The sequence below is a fragment of the Oncorhynchus nerka genome, linkage group LG3 (genome assembly GCF_034236695.1).
Source record: "Oncorhynchus nerka isolate Pitt River linkage group LG3, Oner_Uvic_2.0, whole genome shotgun sequence".
In the NCBI taxonomy this organism is placed as follows: Eukaryota; Metazoa; Chordata; class Actinopteri; order Salmoniformes; family Salmonidae; genus Oncorhynchus; species Oncorhynchus nerka.
Window position 1 is genome coordinate 25,474,230 of NC_088398.1, and position 20,370 is coordinate 25,494,599.

General features: G+C 39.9%; 1 protein-coding gene across 1 annotated transcript; it reads left to right on the forward strand.

Annotated features, from left to right (window-relative positions):
• The first annotated feature begins 1,700 nt into the window (after positions 1-1,700).
• On the forward strand, positions 1,701-19,209 carry LOC115105549 (CD2-associated protein-like). Its single transcript, XM_029627727.2, has 16 exons — positions 1,701-1,828; positions 2,946-3,103; positions 3,382-3,439; positions 3,985-4,094; positions 5,044-5,134; positions 5,231-5,292; positions 5,404-5,449; positions 6,593-6,687; positions 8,372-8,473; positions 9,197-9,248; positions 14,135-14,185; positions 14,395-14,518; positions 15,580-15,745; positions 16,933-17,141; positions 17,542-17,605; positions 17,921-19,209. The coding sequence occupies exons 1-16, from the start codon at positions 1,825-1,827 to the stop codon at positions 17,957-17,959; spliced, it is 1,431 nt and encodes a 476-aa protein (XP_029483587.1). The 5' UTR covers positions 1,701-1,824; the 3' UTR covers positions 17,960-19,209.
• The last annotated feature ends 1,161 nt before the right edge of the window (positions 19,210-20,370 follow it).

Here is a 20,370-nt window from a genome sequence, read left to right on the forward strand (position 1 = left end):
AATGACACAAATATTAATTTTCACAAAGTCTGCTGCCTCAGTTTGTATGATGGCAATTTGCATATACTCCAGATTGTTATGAGGGGTGATCAGATGAATTGCAATTAATTGCAAAGTCCCTATTTGCCATGCAAATGATCTGAATCCCCAAAAAACATTTCCACTGCATTTCAGCCTTGGACCAGCTGACATCATCATGTCAGTGATTCTCTCGTTAACACAGGTGTGAGTGTTGATGAGGACAAGGCTGGAGATCACTCTGTCATGCTGATTGAGTCGAATAACAGACTGGAAGCTTCAAAAGGAGGCTGGTGCTTGGAATCATCGTTCTTCCTCTGTCAACCATGGTTACCTGCAAGGAAACACGTGCCGTCATCATTGCTTTGAAAAAAAAGGGCTTCACAGGCAAGGATATTTCTGCCAGTAAGAATTTCACCTAAAAACAACCATTTATCGGATCATCAAGAACTTCAGGGAAAGCGGTTCAATTGTTGTGAAGAAGGCTTCAGGGGGCCCAAGAAAGTCCAGCAAGCGCCAGGAACGTCTCCTAAAGTTGATTCAGCTTGCAGGAATGGCAGCAGGCAGGTGTGAGTGCATCTGCACGCACAGTGAGGCGAAGACTTTTGGAGGATGGCCTGGTGTCAAGAAGGGCAGCAAAGAAGCCACTTCTCTCCCGAAAAACATCAGGGACAGACTGATATTCCGCAAAAAGTACAGGGATTGGACTGCTGAGGACTGGGGTAAAGTCATTTTCTCTGACGAGTCCCCTTTCCGATTCTTCGGGGCATCCGGAAAAAAGCTCGTCCGGAGAAGACAAGGTGAGCGCTATCATCCTGTGTCATGCCAACAGTAAAGCATCCTGAGACCAGTCATGTGTGGGGTTGCTTCTCAGCCAAGAGAGTGGGCTCACTTACAATTTTGCCTAAGAACACAGCCATGAATAAAGAATGGTACCAACACATCGTCCGAGAGCATCTTCCCCCAACCATCCAGGAACAGTTTGGTGATGAACAATACCATTTCCAGCATAACTGAGAACCTTGCCATAAGGCAAAAGTGATAACTAAGTGGCTTGGGGAACAAAACATGAATATTTTGGGTCCATGGCCAGGAAACTCCCCAGACCTTAATCCCATTGAGAACTTGTGGTCAATCCTCAAGAGGCGGGTGGACAAACAAAAACTCACAAATTCTGACAAACTCCAAGCATGGATTATGCTAGAATGGGCTGTCTTCAGTCAGGATGTGGCCCAGAAGTTAATTGACAGCATGCCAGGGCGGATTGCAGACACACACACACACACACACACACACACACACACACACACACACACACACACACACACACACACACACACACACACACACACACACACACACACATACACATACACACACACACACACAATTACGTCACACTGATGTATTTGACTGTCTTGTATTTTTCCCCATACAATGTGTGACAGTTACTTGTACAGCTGACAATATGTGGTTATGTTCTTTTTCACCCTTGCCTATCATCTCTCTCCTTCAATTAGAAACCTGTCCCACCTGTTCTCTCTCTCTCCTTCTCTTACTCTCTCGCTTGCTCTCTCTGACCCGTCCTCCTCCTGGCTGGTGGCTTGTCATGACTAGCCTGAAGTAGATGTTAATGTTTGACTAGAGGGAAGGAGGGCCCTGGCTAGCCATATATAGCTTTGCTTCTTGGGCAATGCACTCACTTTCTTTCAGTTCTCCTCCTGTAGCATATGAGGTGTCTGTCTGTCCTCTGAGGAGGAATTACCTAAAAGTCTAGAAGAGAGAATAAAGCTTTCCTAAGAAGTCATGGGTAAGTGCATTGTAACTGTGTTGTCCATTCAGTAGTGTTTACGAGGGTTTGGGGAATGTTTACAATGTCTGTCAATTAGTTACATTCAGGGCAATTGACAGGAACTCTAGCTTCGAAACTGTGTGGTCATTTTGTAATCCCAAATACTATTTGCGATTGGAGGGGATTTTAGTATACCAGATATGTAGGCCTGTTCATGTTTGTAGATTATACACCCTCTTTTTCAGAAAAGAGATAACAGAGATAATGATCTTGCTTCTTTATTATCCAGAAAGCAAAGAGGTAGTAAGTCTCTGGGTGTCCACGATACTTTTGTATTTGGTGTTGCAGGGTTTCTTCATAGCTACCATTGACATAAATGCCTAAAGCCAGGTAAACAGGTTAGCACTAGTACTAGCAGTGGCTAAGGTACATTTTTCATTATTTTCTTACTTGCAGGTTGGTTATAGGCAATGGGTGTGTGTGGTACTGACATTTTGTTTTGTATAGTCCTTGCCTAAAAACTACTTGAACATAAACCTTTTCACTATGCCAGGGCAAATTCCCCCAATTTTTTTTTTTTGGTATCCATTGTGCTGCTCTGTACTGTAACCTTGCTTTACGTATGTGTTGTTCAAACACAAATATGCTACAGGAGACTGGTTTGGTTTATAATGGCCTTGGTGTTTATTCAGAAAAAGTAAAGCTGAAATCTTTTAACAACATACCAATAGCTTCCCCCTCCCCTATGATTTACTGCATGTTTCAAACACAATAATCTTGATGTTACCCTTCTCACACTATGCAGCCAAGCCGAGTCAAACAAGCTAGTTATTTACCATAGTTGCCAAAAAACAAGCTAGAGAGAACAATGTGCAAGACCATATCCATGCCAGCACAGTACAGTTTGGATCAGCACAATAGTATGAAAAGTGTACACGTTATCTCTCTTCCCCTCCTAATGTTTTTGAGTTACTAGACTATGGTGGTAACCTTCTAGATGTTGGGCCACATTACGTGTTAAATGACTCTAAATAACTGCAGTTCCTCAAGCGATATTGTTAGGTCTGTTTGAAAAGAGAATGAAACTTGCGACACCGTATTCTCTTCTCCCTCCTCCTCCATTTGCCTGTCTCAGAGGTGCTGGTGCTGATGGACTTTGAGGGCATGATGGGAGATGAGATGACGGTGCAGGTGGGAGACGTGGTGACGAGTGTCACCAAGCCCAGCGAGGAGGGCTGGCTGGAGGGAGAACTGAGGGGCAAGAGGGGCATCTTCCCCGCTAACTTCGTCAAGGTACAGCATGTCCAACAAGAGTTTGCCTTCAGTCCCAGGATTAGGATGAATATCATCTCAATTCAGTCAACGAAGGAAGTCAAATTAAATTATATTCTGTCAAGGAACTGAAATTCCATTATTTCAGTTTACATCCTTCCTTGACTGATTTGAAATCAATTTGACCCCGACTCTGACCAGCCTATTGTTCGTGCATTTCTCATGTGCAATCCATTGTCTAATACTTGACTCATTAGCTTTTTCCTTGTGTGTGTTTGTATATTTTATTTCCCACACAGGAGGTGCCAGTGTATTTGATAGGTGACAGCCAGAGGGAACCAAGAAGCCTACGGAAATGTATGTGTCACTCTCCAATGGCTTCAAACCTCCACTACCATAACGCTCTGCTTATTGTGTGTCCCATAACTTGGATCTGTAGCTTAAACTGTATCCATATATGTTTCCCAGTCTGTCAAACACGAACCCTGTTTTGTACTGAAATGTGGAAGTGTTTTGGTTCGTGCTCATCGAGATACACGCACACTTTGTCAGCACGACAGGCTCAAACAAGTAATTAAAGGCCTTGTGTAGATATACAGCCTCGCCTGCTAGCACCAAGCTTAAATATAATGTACAAGGAAGGAACAGATCAAAACCACAGTCTACTGTTACAGCACAGTCCCTTTGAGGGATTCAATTAGTTACAACACAAAGAAGCTTTGATTATTCTAGTCATGCTCTGAGTCTGGAGTCTACAAGTTATCATATTGAGACTTCTGTATTTGTTTACTTCTGAATTTCTCTGCTGAATTTCTATTCATCATTAGTTTTAACTATCATTTTACAATAATAAGAGCAGTCTTGACTAATGATGTGGCTGGTACAATGCTTTGCTCATACAGCAAGGATGATTAAGCAAACAAGGAAGTGTGAGGTGGCCTTTGCCTACAGTCCCTTGAATGAGGATGAGCTGGAGCTGGTTGTCGGGGAGACCATTGAGATCCTCAGAGAGGTACGGTGTTGCTTTTATCATTACTGACACTATCAATAGATGGGAAAACACTTGCAAACATACTAGAGAAGGAATCTCAAACAAATATCCCACAAGACAATTTAACAAGGCCCTAGACCCAAATTAGTTTGAGACCCCTGCTATAGAGTATCAGTGTAAATGAGTTGTAGGTTCTCGGAGAGAACATTAGCTGCTCTATTTCGAAAGATATGTTTATGTTTTTGCTTCATAATTGGAGTGTCATATCATATTTACTTTCTTTGCATCATCTCTCTAATAGCAAATGCATGAGCAACCACAAATCATTTATCTTGATTGCCTAGCTAGATATGATACTAAAATATCACCCCTCCAAAAGCTCAGATAACCAAATTGTCGCACAGTCATTTCAGCAATGCATATTCATTGTGATGTTTCCCCAAGATTATGCTGAGAAATCACATTTCCCGCACACATTCCAACTTCACTTTGAGGTGTGTACAGATGTGGGATCTTAATTTGAGCCAGTTTGCTACAGCAGGAAAATAATCCTGCAACAGTAACAGGAAATGATAGATATTATGTGGATCACAGGAGGTGGGTTGCACCTTAATTGGGGAGCACGGGCTCGTGGTAATGGTTTCACCGTTCCAGACATTATTATGAGCCATCCTCCCCTCATATAGCCTCCACTGATGTGGATTATAATTCATGGACATTTCATAGGGGAATTTACAAACTTCTGAAACCTTTTTAAAACCTCAAATACACTCTGAGTTCTCCTGCAACCGGATGATCAATTGAAGATTCTACATCTGTAGACATTATGCTGACCAAACCTGTTGTGAGAATTCCTATGCATGTGGATGATTGGTGAAATATGCTCTGCTACACTGTACTATTCTTACATTTCCGTTTCTCTTTCTTTTGACTTCTCTCTCTTTTACCTCTCTCTTGTAACACTTGACAGATTGAAGATGGGTGGTGGATGGGAATGAAAAGTGGTAAAGTGGGAGCGTTTCCATCAAACTTCACCAAAGAGATATTTGTCTCTCCAAAAGGTGGGATGGGCACATTTTTCACATGGCCTTTTTTTGTTCTGAGAGTGGACTTGAATCAATATATCCTTATAGAACTTCCTTCTCAATCCTTTTCAGATGTTAAGCACAACGAGAGCAAAACCAGACCCAAACTCTCAGATACAATGTTCAGTAAAGAGGTATGGAATGCAATATAAATCAAAATACAATAAATATGGGACTTTTTCTCTCCTGAAAAACTAGTTGTGAGATGCCACTGATTAATTTAATACATTTGTCTTTTTGTTAAGACAAAGCTACCTCAGAGGACGAGTGTGAGGAACAAATCAAAAAATAGTAAGTTTCTATAGTTCTAATTCCTACTTTATGTAGGTCGTATAAATGAGTGGACTGCATTCTGAAATACATTTTAAATTGTCAAATAAAAGGCCCATCCTTGTACCACTCATCAAATTCATCCTCCTTGTGGGAGATACTTTTTGATACATTGAAGGAAACTGCAAAGCAATGTCTCCACTGAATATAGAAATGTTCTGATGTACTACAACAACAGTGAGACCTCTGCTTGTGACAAGTGTTCTATTTTTGGACCAAACTACCACTTAGGCAGGTGTCCACAAAGAACAGACAGCCACATCATTGGCATGTGACAGTCAGTAATTCCCGCAGTTTAACAAATAGGCTATGTGGGTGTGGGCCCACAGAAACTCTGACAGTAACACTGGCTTGGTGTCACCGTTTAACGTGCAAAGAGATTAATGGTTCAAATAGGTTCAAGTCAATGCTTCACAGTTCATATCCTTCTCAGAAAAATATATGGATGTATGGACTGATATTCTTCTTTGATTGGTTAGTCATGATCAGTGGTGTAAAGTACTTCAGCAAAAATAGTTTAAAGTACTATTTAAGTCGTTTTTGGGGGTATCTGTACTTTACTATTTATATTTTTGACAACTTTTACTTCACTGCATTCCTAAAGAAAATAATGTACTTTTTACTCCATACATTTTCCCTGACAACCAAAAGTACTCGTTATATGTTGAATGCTCAGTAGGACAGGAAAATGGTCCAATTCACACACTTATCAAGAGAACAAGTGGTCATCCCTACTGCCTCTGATCTGGCAAACTCACTGAACACAAATGCATTGTTTGTAAATGATGTCTGTTGGAGTGTACCCTGGCTATTTTAAAAACGGAGGTACATTTTAAAAACAAGACAATGGTGCCGTGGAGTTTGTTTTATATAAGGAATTTGAAATTATTTATACTTTTACTTTTGATACTTAAGTATATTTAGAACCAAATACTTTTAGACTTACTCAATTAGTATTTTACTTGGAGACTTTCACATTTACTTGAGTAATTTTCTTTTTTAGGTATACATACTTTTACGACATAATCTTAAAACCAACCTATTCCAGCCAAGCATTGCTTAGGTTCTCTTTATAACGCTCCCCTCTCTATTATGTCTACTCAGTGAAAGAATGTTGTCAAGTCATGTTCGACTACGCAGCCTTGACCGAGGACGAGTTGAATCTAAAGAAGGGAGACATTGTTACAATCATCACCAAGGTTTGGGTCTTTGTACTAATGTTGTCATTCATGTTCCCCAATACAATATACTGTACCTTCTTGATTTTGGCCCCAAAGGGCATAAAGTCATGCTCCAGTTTTGGACTAGAATAAACCTGGTTATACAATTTCATCAATATTTTTTTCTCCTCTTCAACCAGACAAGCCTGTTATGTGACTTGTGAGTAATTCCGTGAAAATATGTGCCACATTACACTAGATGACAAAGCATGCACAATTACATAAGTAGGGAAACCATCCCAAAATCTGATGGTATAAATTATATTCCAAATTACAGTGGTGTAAAGTAACTACATTAAGTAAAAATACTTTGAAGTACTACTTAAGTGTTTTTTGGGGGTATCTGTACTTTACTTTACTATTTATATTTTGAACAACTATTACTTTTACTCCACTACATTCCTAAAGTAAATATGTACTTTTTACTCCCATACATTTTCATTGACACCCAAAAGTACTTGTTATATTTCAAATGCTCAGGTAGGACAACAATGTAGTCCAATTTACGCATCTTCAGTATCAATATAATGTGTTGTCATACCTACTGCCTCTGATCTGGCGGACTCACACAAAAAAAATACTTTGCTTGTTAATTATGTCTGACTGTTGGAGTGTGCCATTAGCGCTCTATAAAACAAATAATTATATATATACACAGTACCAGTCAAAAGTTTGGACACACATACTCATTCAAGGGTTTTTCTTTATTTTTTACTATTTTCTACATTGTAGAATAGTAGTGAAGACATCAAAACTATGAAATAACACATATAGAATAATGTAGTAGCCAAAAAAGTGTTAGACAAATGAAAATATATTTTATATTTGAGATTCTTCAAAGTAGCCACCGTTCGCCTTGATGACAGCTTTGCACACTCTTGGCATTCTCTCAACCAGCTTCATGAGGTAGTTACCTGGAATGAATTTCAATTAACAGGTGTGCCTTGTTAAAAGTTAATTTGTGGAATATCTTTCCTTCTTAATGTGTTTGAGCCAATCAGTTGTGTTGTGACAAGGTAGGGGTGGTAAACAGAAGATAGCCTACATATTACGGCAAGGAGAAACGACAGTCCATCATTACACTTTTTTGGTTCCTACATGAGTCCATATTTCATAGTTTTGATGTCGTCACTATTATTCTACATTGTAGAAAATAGTAAAAAAAAAAAAAAAAAAAACCTTGAATGAGTAGGTGTGTCCAAACTTTTGACTGGCACTGTTTATATAAAAGAGAGAATCGTGCTGTCTGGTTTGCTTAAAATAAGGAATTTGAATTTTTATTTTGACTCAAATATGACAATTGAATATTTTTTCCACCACTGTACTTAAGTATATTCAAAACCAAATACTTTTAGACTTTTACTCAAGTAGTATTTTACTCAAGTAGGGTGACCTTTACTGTTACTTGAGTCATTTTATATTAAGGTATCTTTACTTTTACTCAAGTATGATATTTGAGTACTTTTTTCCACCACTGCTAAATTATAAGTGGAAAAGGGAGGTTTATGATAACTTTGAAGATCAAATAATAGTGTCTACTGTGGGCAATGACCATGCTTCCCCTGACCCTCTGTTAAACCTCTCAGATGTTCAGATTACTTGTCGTTTTATGATCTGTGTGTAGTTCTTTGAGTTGCTCTTTACACAAGCTCTTCTTCTGAAGGAAACAGAGGACGAGGGCTGGTGGGAGGGAGAGATGAACGGACGCAGAGGTTTTTTCCCGGACAATTTCGTCATGGTGATACCCACGATAGACGGTCTCCAAGTGAGTTAGAGCAGGGAATGAGGGAAACATTCCCAGGGATAGTCTCGCTGTAGCCCTTTGAATGGGAATTCCCCCCCACACATTCCAGGGGGGTTTAGCCATTACATTACACTGACCTAAGCAGCTATGACACCAACCAGTAATGAACATGAGCTATTTATTAGACCGCAACAGGTCAATAAAAACAAATCCCTTTATCTACAGTTGGCTAACAAAAAAATACATTCTCAGTCAAGTTTTTCTTATATTTTTTTTATATAACCTTTGTTTAACTAGACAAGTCAGTTAAGAACAAATTCTTATTTACAATGACAGCAGGTTAACTGCCTTGTTCAGGGGCAGAACAACAGATTTGGTCCTTGTCAGCTCAGGGATTCATCTAGCCACCTTGCGGTTACTGGCCAAATGCTCTATCCACTAGGCTACCTGTCAACCTTTACTTAACTAACTTATAAAGGTTTCTGACTCAAAGATCTCTTTAACATCTTCAGTTTAGGAGTCACTGACTTCACATTTCCGTCTGTGGAAAAAGAGTGTTAGTTTATTTTGAATTGTATTACTTTTATATATATATGTATATATTTTTTAAATAAAACAATAAAAGAATATACGAATGGCCGCTCGGGTCAATGGGTGCTCTAATCAGTGTGTGTGTGTTGCAGCAAATAGGCAGCAAAGAGAGACTGAGGCAACCTGTTGTGTTTTCTGTTGCTTTTCCTCCAGTCTGGAAGCACCAGCCAACCACCTGCGCGCCGTGGCACGGAAAGACGCTCAGGTAAATACAGCAACTTCCTGTTTTAACAGAGAGACCAGTGCCACAGCATATACTGTTACACCAGTTAGTCCATGACACCAATATGACAGTACAGAATGTCTTGTGATTTAGATGCTGACGATGGAGCTTATGAGGTGTAACATAATAACTGGTGCAACAAAATATGCTGTGACACCCATAGAGATCCTATTAGTATTAGTGTGTTAGTATTTTAATTCCTAATTCTATGGTGACACCAATCTGTGACACACCGATATGACAACATAGATTGTCTTGTGATTTAGAGATGCTAATGGGAGCTGAATTAGAGAATTCTCACACGAGGAAATGGCTACGGTTGCTACTGTTTTCATCTACGTTGGTGGTGCGTGTTCAGTCTGGCACGGTGTTCATGTTTTAGGGTGTGTGAGGTTGTTGCTTTAGCAGCTGAATATGAGATTTTGTGTGGTCCAAATTGCTTCCTGAATATTTCAAAATCAAGGTCTTTGCATTTTACAGATACTGTTCTTGTGGATGGAAAACAGACATTAACATAGGCAAGTCACAAAAAAAATGTAATACTCAGCATGAGTGAGTATGGCGACCCTAAGGGTCAAATGAGCTTTTAAAATTGAGTGACAACGGCACATCCACTCTGCCTGTCTGTCTGTCGGCTGTCTGTAACTGAACTACAATTAGGTTTTTATTAGCAAACCAGGCCACAGACACACTCACATTTCCTCAGTCCAGGCTACATAGGCAAATCTTATGTAAGTGAAAATCTACCTAAAGAGCAATATAACACAGGAAAGCCCCAGAATACTCAAATAGTCAAATTCACACAACCACAGCTATATTAACGGATGTCCCTGGTAACAGGTTAGAATGTAGTTTGTAGTTTGTATGATGTAAATGGAAGCTCCCAATCATCCCTATTTCAGATGCTCGTTTTTATTGCCTCTCAATTATCTATAGCTATGCATCATACAATGAAGTTGGGTAGCATAAATTATTGTTCATTGTTGAAGTTTCAAAGCTGTTTCAATTTGACCTCTCTTGACCTGCTATCTATGTGGTGTATCTCGAAGACACAGTTCCCTTTTGAGTTTTTATGACTGTATGTTGTTTAATGAAGGAATAGACCCACTGGGCACACCACGTCATTTCAATGTGGATAATACGTTGTCAGTGCCGTTCAAAATTAGGAATAGATTATTACAGCAATTGTGAGGATCCCCACAGACCTGCGACAACCTATGCATGCTATCTATAACATAAGAAGAAATTTACAGTTTCATTTTAAGGATGAATGTTACATTAGTTTGTAAGATAGACTTAACTTTTACTGTATTACAAAAGGTAATATTGAATTGTGCTTGGTTGATATAAAGAGAGAATCGTGCCGTCTGGTTTGCTTAAAATAAGGAATTTGATGTCTAGCATTTACTTTTTATTTTTTACTTTTACTCAAATATGACAATTGAATACTTTTTCCACCACTGAACTTAAGTTACATTCAAAACCAGATACTTTTAGACTTTTACTCAAGTAGTATTTTACTGGGTGACTTTCACTTTTACTTGAGTCATTTTCTATTAAGGTACCTTTACTTCTACTCATGAATGACAATTTAGTACTTTTTCCACCACTGCATTGTAGAATAATAGTGGAGACATCAAAACTATGAAATAACACATAGAATCATGTAGTAACCCAAAAAGTGTTCAACAAATCAAAATATATTTTATATTTGAGATTCTTCAAAGTAGCCACCCTTTGCCTTGATAACAGCTTTGCTCACTCTTGGCGTGACTAGCTTCATGAGGTAGTCACTTGGAATGCATTTGAATTAACAGGTGTGACTTGTTAAAAGTTCATTTGTGGAATTTCTTTCCTTCTTAATGTGTTTGAGCCAATCAATTGTGTTGTGATAAAGTAGGGGTGGTATACAGAAGATAGCCCTATTTGGTAAAAGACCAAGTCCATATCATGGCAAGAACTGCTCAAATAAGCACAAAGAAACGACAGTCCATCATTACTTTAAGACATGAAGGTCAGTCAATCCATAACATTTCAAGAACTTTGAACATTTCTTCAAGTGCAGTTGCAAAAACTATCAAGCGCTATGATGGAACTGGCTCTCACGAGGACCGCCACAGGAAAGGAAGACCCAGAGTTACCGCTGCTGTTGATTAGAGTTACCAGCCTCAGACTGCAGCCCAAATAAATGCTTCACAGAGTTCAAGTAACAGACACATCTCAACATCAACTGTTCATAGTAGAAGGTGTGAATCAGGCCTTCATGGTTGAATTGCTGCAAAGAATCCACTACTAAAGGACACCAATAATAAGAAGAGACTTGCTTGGGCCAAAAAACACGATCAATGGAAATTAGACCGGTGGAAATCTGTCCTTTAGTCTGATGAGTCAAAATGTGCGATTTTTGGTTCCAACCGCCGTGTCTTTGTTAAACGCAGAGTAGGTGAACGGATGATCTCCGCATGTGTGGTTCCCACCGTGAAGCATGGAGGAGGAAGTGTGATGCTGTGGGGGTGCTTTGCTGGTGACACTGTCTGTGATTTATTTAGAATTCAAGGCGCACTTAACCAGCATGTCTACCACAGCATTCTGCAGCGATACACCATCCCATCTGGTTTGCACTTAGTGGGGCTATCATTTGTTTATCAACGGGACAGTGACCCAACACACACCTCCAGGCTGTGTATGGGCTATTTGACCAAGAAGGAGAGTGATGGAGTGCTGCATCAGATGACCTAGCCTCCACAATCACCCGACCTCAACCAAGTTCAGATGGTTTGGGATGAGTTGGACCGCAGAGTGAAGGAAAAGCAGTGAACAAGTGCTCAGAATATGTGGGAACTCCTTCAAGACTGTTAGAAAAGCATACCTCATTAAGCTGTTTGAGAGAATGCCAAGAGTGTGCAAAGCTGTCATCAAGGGTGGCTACTTCGAAGAATCTAAAATCTAAAACATATTTTTTGGTTACTACAGATTACATATGTGTTATTTCATAGTTTTGATGTCTTCAGTATTATTATACAATGTAGAAAATAGTACAAATAAAGAAAATGATGATCTGGCATTGTTTTAAAGTGACAAATTCAACTTATTTTATGTTGAGATTTGGTGATGACATAATCCTGTGGTTGTAATTTCACCCTCAAAACAACAGTTTACGAGGATGACTTTTTTCAAATCCAATGTCGTTTCCATGTAGATTCCATGTCACAATACGCTGACAAATGAGATTGAAACAACATTGATTCAACCAGTTAGTTCCCAGTGGGGAGGGACAGACAGCATGTAACACATGTTTCGCCTTAAACAGTAAAGAGGATGTGAGAGTCCAATCTTGAGACTGTCAGTACCACACATAGCAGGATGTGGTGTACAGGCCGGTTTTATCTGAGGGCACGAGATCTTGATTCAAACACACACTTCTGCTGAAAGTGCACATTGTGTTTAAGACGCTAACTGTTAGTTAGCTGTTAGGCTGGATGTTTCTTCCCAGCTTTAAATAAATGAAGCCTTTCTAATTGAATACGAAGGGTACACAACATTAAAGATGCAATATTTCAATCACGTCATTTATTTTTAATGATACAATCAGTGCACAAATACGCAAAGGAAGCTTGTTATTGCTACATGGCCCCTTTGACATTTTGAGGCTTTCACTCTCGCTGAACATTCACAAACGTTCATATCTTGTGTGCATGAGTTTGTGTTCAAACATTAAGAGGCCTAACAGTCATTTGGAGATAATATCATCCCAACTCAAAACAATCTCAGCCAGAGTCAAGCCTCTGCACTTGAGTCCCTGCACCCCACCCCATCGCTCCCACTACTCCATTGGCGTCTAGTGTCACTGGGGGGTTGCAGATATGTCACAGGAAGTCCTACACCATGATGGAGAGGGGGGTGTAATACAGTACGTCACATGACCTGGCTGAGATGCCTTGGAGGAAGCCAGGGGGTGGGGGACCATAGAGAGCTCTGTCTGTCACAGTGGCTTTTCACAAGTGGCCCAAGCAGCAACTCTGCAACAACTCTAGTGCTTCACATTGGTGGAAGGGCTTGGTCAGGGAGTTTTACGTGTGTTTTGAAGAAGGTAGGCTCTATTCTCATTGATTTGCTATTGGTACTCTTAGTCTGTGGAATTCATCATCACCAGTCACTTTTCGTGGTTTATTGTCTTACATGTCAGCATGACACTCAGCATGTTCTTCCTCTGTATCTTGAGAGATGTGCTAAAAGCTATAATGCAGATTCATGTTGTTATTGACTTAGCTGTTTTGTGGTCAGTTCCCTTAACTGCACTCTAGTTGATAATTTCTCGTTTTTATTAAACACTATAATTGCTTGGTTAACTCTTAATGGTAATTGAGAGGCAGAATATTGTGCTTTGTCAAAAGACAATCCCATAAGTCTATTATACATACTGTAGCTGTTCACACTTGAGGGATCTCCTTTATGATAAATAAGTTATTTCCACCCCCAAGCCAAGGCCTTCTCAAGGGAGACTCTTGGGAACAGTAACTACAGTATTTTGGATTCTGTAGGATTCTATTGGACACAGCTGTGACCTAGCCTGCTCCTATGACATGCAGCATCTTGGCTTCCCATGCCACTATACTGGTTGGAATTTCTTCAAACTCAAATGGAAGAAAATTAACAACGTTTCTGCCCTACATGAATATGAATTTGCATTTCAATTCAATTATGTTAAATTCATTTTTGCAGAGAATGATTAACCCCGGAGGTCTGGGTCTTGATGCTGTTTTACACTCACCGTTCTCATGGCAAAGAGAACAACACACCAGTGGCAAGATAGATAGCTGTGGCCGTGTATAATATGGTGTGAATTCTGTGCTCTAATGTTCTTTTAGTCAAGGCAGAGGGTTCAGCGATGGAGAAGAGCATCCTTGCAAAAGCAAAAGGTAAGATACAGCATGTTGATACTGTTCAATTAAAGTGCAGTTTTACTGTATCTGCAGTCTCATTTAACCAGATGTTGTATTACATTATACTTCAAAATACAGAGGAGATGATGCTTCACAATTGCAAGGAGGTGTGTGTTGTTAATAAGTACTTACGAGTACCGTTTGCTTACTACGAGCAATGCTTAAATGTGCACATGTGCATACAGATGAGAAACCAGAGACTAAAGACCTGAGAAGCAACCCTCCAACCAAAGTCAAGCTCCCTGCTCCAAGTAGACCTGCACTACCACCTCCAGTGAAGAACAAGCCTCAGAAGTTCGGTTGTAGCAAGTGAGTGACTCTAGAACATCCATTTTTTGTCTCAGTCAACACCAACCATTTGGGTAGAGTACGGAGGTAGTAGTGTCAACATAAATGCAATCTTAATCCAATGTTGACACTAACATCACTCCATAGTATCAAGTATGAACGTTAATAGTGAGACTTGTAAAATAAGGATTTCTTCATGAAGCATCGCTTTCAGACTTTTCTATGGATCAGAATGGACAAATAGGGCACTCATATGGAAGCCTTAGTAGTTATATATTTTCAAAAGCCAAATGATAAGAAATCAAAAGGTCTCTGTCAAGACAGGAACTGTTTGTTCTCTTTAAACTGGCAAGGAAGGAGAGTGTGGAGGAGAGTTTTGGTTGGTGCCTAGGTTACTATAGCACATAGTCTTCATGTCTTGACGCTGAATTGCCAGGATTCCCAAACCTTGAGCGGTGCACTGGAAACTCTGGGATGAGTCCGTGTGGGCCTAAACAGACGAGAGCAGCCCATTTCCTTCTTCCTGAACAAACACACACGACTGGGAAAACAAAAAGGGCCGTCTTTACCAAGGGGAAATTGACGAATAAAAAGACTTTGGGATTGTTCTTTCTAAATAAACTGTCACATGTTGGAGGCAATGCGATGACAGTGTGGCCTTGGCTAAAAGCATATTGCTTATTTGTCAAATTAATTTGAGATTATACTTGCAAAGGTCAAACAAGTTTGTATATTTTATTAAAAGCTATCGACGACTTTTGGTTTGTTCTAGTGAGGGTGTGAACGATGAAAGGAGAAGTCTTAATGCTTGGCTAAACATAAACTCACTGAGGTTTCAATATGCAGTGCATCAGCACCTGCCTCTAAGACCTTGCAAGAGGAAACAGGAAACCACTTTTTCCACACTGTACCACAGCAATTGTCATCCACTGATAATCTCAACTGTAGAAAATGAAGCATCTCTTTCAGTTTTCTCTCTCTACATCAGAGCAATTTGGGGCAAGTTAACCTTATGAATCAACCAGTGTAGGCCTGAAAGAATGAATGTTTAACTTCTCTGAAATTATTTTTTCTCCCATTAGAGCCAATGGCGATCTCCCTCCCCTTTCACCAAAATGTACAGAGGAGAGCAACTCGGACCAGTTTGACGGAGTGGAGGTGTCCCCTGAGAAACTGAGTCACCCCACAGCCAACAGAGCCAAACCCCCACAGAGACGACCCCCATCTGCCCTCGTCACCGGTCCACAGGTATGGCAACAATATACCATACTGTATTATTATCAATGTTATTATGGTACAGAATGCACCTCTGTACAGTGTACATATTATGACATACTAGGAACAGAAGCGTTTCGCTAAACCCACAATAATATTGACTAAATATGTGTATGCGACCAATAAAATTGTATTTGATTTGATTTAGGACAGATCGCATATTAGGACAGTCACACATCCATGGACGTTGTCAGAGTCACTTTGAGTTAGTATCGTTGTCATATGTGTGGACACACCACACAGTTATGTTTCCTTCTGAGACCACACGGAGACAATGACACATGACACATGACACATCACATGACAGTAGACCCACAGCCCCTAGGTTATCATAGCGATGATGATACAATCCCTGATTTGTCTAGTGTCATGACGCCACCAGTCTATATCTGCCCAAAGGTGCACGTTGTACTCCACATCCCCTCTGAAACCACAGGGGGGCAGTGTGGCCCAACACTCATCATGCAGCGACATTATGAACCGACAACCCCAGGTTAACATAAAGATGATGATACATTCTCGGGTTAGTCTGATGTCATTTTCTAATGTCACGCCACAAGTACATATCTGCCTAGAGGAATCACTGTCAACACAGTCATAGGGGCATATCAGTGGAGAATAGTGGCCCTTGTTAGATTTCATTCCTCCAGAGTTTCCCTGAAGACTGTTTGTTCGTGTGACGTGGCCCATCTGGCCCACTAAGTCTTTACTCACCCGCCCAGAGAGAGAGAGAGATGGCCTGTTCATAAGTGGCTTGACAAGTTGCATGCCATGAAGGGTTAGTGAGGCCATGATGTGAGGAATGACTCTTAAAAAGGAATCGTCATTAAGGTCATGGTTGTTGTTCTAACCCTAGTCTCTGAGTGGCAGGGACCAGACAGATGCAGAAAAATCACCTAAACTGCTGAAGGCTTGCAAAATTGACTTTGATTCCATATTCATGAATACTCTATCATCATGTTAGGCCTTGTTGGCAAGTACGTAGAACACAAAATTAACATAACGTCAATGTATCTCTCTCAAAGTATCAATTAGCCACAAAGTAACAACTGACTTTAAATAAGATTACTGAGTTTGAAAAGATTTAATACAAAAGTGTTTGAATCCTAGACCTGTCAATCCTTGACAAAACATTGAGATACATTGCCTAAACATTGCAGGTTGCAGAAAGTCATTCACCACCATCCAAGCCTGAACATCCTCCCAAGAATCCGGTAGTCTCCGGTAATCCGGTAATCTCCAGGCTAGCGCTGCCCAAGGCTATAGTGGAGGCTAGGGCAGCCCAGGAGGAGAAGCCTTGTCTTGACAGCCTACAAGCTGAGGTCAGGGCACTGAAGATTGCTCTGGAGCTGCTGCAAAACAGACACAAGTAAGTAGTATTACCCATTGATTCAGACTTCTAGATAACCAGGGGAAAAACTTGAGGAATCAGGTACATTAACCCATTTGTTCAAGCTATTTTCAACTATTTTGATAAAAGGCAGAATCTACCGCACACTCAAAAACTATTAGTGAAGGTGCTGGAGGCTAAATGTAAAACTAGAAAGACAGGAAAAAGTCCCTGCACACATCCAGTCAGATCTCTCCTAGCCTGGTTAAACCAGACTGAATGCTGGACTCACCATTGTTGAAACACTTCAGCATGTGTTAACCAGGCTACATTTCTCCTGCCAAAAATGTAAACCATTCCTTCATTTTCTGACTCTTCTTTGACCTCTTAGTGCATCTATTGATATATATATATATATATATATGTTCTTTCCTTCTAGACAAGACATACAGGAACTGAAAGAGGGACTGAGAGACGAGAGAAACAAACGTGTGGCTCTGCAGGTACGTGGAATATTTACAGTGAGCTCCAAAAGTATTGGGACAGTGACACATTTTTAGTTGTTTTGGCTCTGTACTCCAGCAATTTAAATTTGAAACAATACCATGACTATGAGGTTAAAATGCAAACTGTCAAATATTGCACAAATATCTCACAAATAGTATACCCCCAGAACATGATAACCTCCCCTGTTATTGAAATAAATAGTGAGAGGCTAGCATGTCTTGTTTTGAGCATGCAGTGGAACATACAATGTTTGGAGCAAAACACAAGCTTTTGATTTAGTTGAATATTAACACAATGTTTCCCCTGTGCAGGAGGAAGTACATGGTCTTAGGACTAAACATTCATCCTAACTGACACCATGACCGGGCAGTACATCTAAGTAAGGCTCTGCTATGTCATTCCCTTGAACACAAACTTGAAAGGGAATTAAAATGTTCCTGACGTTGGAGTGCAAGAGGGGATGGAAAGGATGCATATCTGCTTCCTCTGCAGACATACCAGCTGAGGCCACATTAAGGCCTGGAATCAATCCGTATCCCTGAAGTATCGTGGAAGATCCCCTTTATAGCTTGATAAAAACATTTGAAGGCAATGTTCCTGCATTTGCATTTACGGTAAACACTGCATTGGAAATTACCTTTGAAGGGATACTTTGGGATTTTGGAAAGTCTACTTCCCCGGATTCAGATGAACCCGTGGATACATTTTCATGTCCCTGCGTGCAGTCGGAAGGAATTTTCTAACTAGCGTAAGCGCAATTTCTAACTAGCGTTGGTGCAATGACCTGAAGTATCTACTACCATGCTAGTAGACACCATAGACTTCCAGCCATTGCTAGTTAGCATAGTTTGCATTGGCTCGCAAAACTACCTCTATCCTTGAGTTTATCTGACTCTGGGGAAATACACAAAGGTCTTCATTGTCAAAATCACGAAGTTTAACTTCACATTTTAACACGGACCTTCCGCGATACTTTTGCGATAACGATTGAATCTAGCCCTAGATTGTGGTCAGCCATTTTGTTTGAGGGCATTCTGGACTTGATTGGCAAGGGACCAAGTGAATCGACCAAAATGCTTTGTATACATCGACCAAAATACTTTGTAGCCAGGATTCAACTCAAGGTGGGTTATAGCGTAGTGCACAATACAACTGACAATGTCTCTTTTAAGGGACTTTTCCCCAACGTTTACATGGTAAATGCTGCAGACGTTGGACCAAGCCTAAATCACTTTTAAAAGTATGTTATAGCGCGGCGTGCTTTAACATGCCTTGCATTGAATCCCATCCTTTGGGTAGAAAATGTGTTTTATTTTATATTGATGATATTGTACATTTCATTGAAAGAACAACATCACCCAACAATACAGAGGACTGGTTTTATACATTGAATGTGGGCTATGTTTCTCAGTGATTATTTTTCTCTGAAAGTATATTTCTTATTTTTTGGGGTATGTTTGGGAATATTTTGAAGCATAGTGTTTGGGGAACATGAGTCAACTGAACAAACTACTTGTATCTTTTGTGCGAACTGCCATTGTATATAAGAGTAACTATTTTGTGCCTTTTTAAAAATATTAAATATTACTTGTCCAAAATACTCCAGTGATTTAGCAAGCAATATTTTGCAACTATTCTGCAATAATGCATGTGTCCATTGGGAGGCACTTTTGTATTACTGTTGTTAATTCAGTGCTGCATTGTAGTTGACTTTCAGTCCACAAAAACAAAACTATATTTGTTAATTCTGTATAAATGAACCCTTTTCTCATTTTTGGATATGTCTTTGAGAATAGGTGCTAAAGTGAATCTAATTAAAACCTTGAAAATACAAACACACTGAAATGAAGTGATCTGCAGTGAAGCATGTCGGTATTATACTTTTGCAGCTGGATAAAAGTGGCTGCGTCAGTCACACCAGAATATTAACTTACAGCACACTGAAAGTGAAAACAAGTTGACTTCACATCACATTTAACAAAAAAATAGAGGATGAAGGAAGAAAAACAACGAGAGATTTACTCTCGGATATTTGATGATCAGTATTTGTTGTTTAGGGCTTTAGGAGCCCTATAGATCTGTTTCCATCTCAGCATTGGCGACATGCTTCTGGCATGGCCCGGGAAGAGCTGGAAAGCACATCTGGAGAGCATCTGGAAAACATTACAGAGAGTGGGCTTCTGAAACTGCCATGGGAACAAACTATTTTTAAAAATGGCATTGAATACGCCTGATAGACTGCATATTCCCTCTCGGGCTAAAACGGCTAGTGTAACGTGAAATAAACTATAGTAAAACTATAGTAAACCCTAAATAAATAGGGTTTGTTGGTACGGCAGTATTTTCATAATGTATTTCACATAAGGCCTATTGAAAGTGATCCTTCACCCGTATGAACCTGCAAAGACAACTGAAAACGGTACTTCATAAAACACATTTGATAGGTCATTAATCATAACTGCTAACAGCACAGGCATTTCCATGAAACACATCCATTTTGCAACTTCATGAAACTCCATAATCAACCAAAGAGACAATAGACAGCCTTTTCATTAGTCCAGAGCAATCTTTTTTTTCAGAGGGAAACAGTTGCTGTAAAAGAGGAGGGATTTGAGAGAAGAGAAATGGTATCGGGAAGAGGCACGGAGCCAGAAATAAGATACGGAGGAGGTTCAAAGGTAAACGAAAATTAGCCTTAATAAAAAAGGGTCTGATACGGACAGAAAGAGAACAGTTTTACCTGGTTTCTGTGAAAGGGAAA

What these genes read in the sequence shown, in the direction of transcription:
- LOC115105549 (XM_029627727.2), top strand. An exon ending in ACCAAGAAGCCTACGGAAAT is followed by an intron (nt 3,440 to 3,984) that starts GTATGTGTCACT and finishes TTGCTCATACAG; the next exon opens with CAAGGATGATTAAGCAAACA. An exon ending in CAGAAGTTCGGTTGTAGCAA is followed by an intron (nt 14,519 to 15,579) that starts GTGAGTGACTCT and finishes TTCTCCCATTAG; the next exon opens with AGCCAATGGCGATCTCCCTC.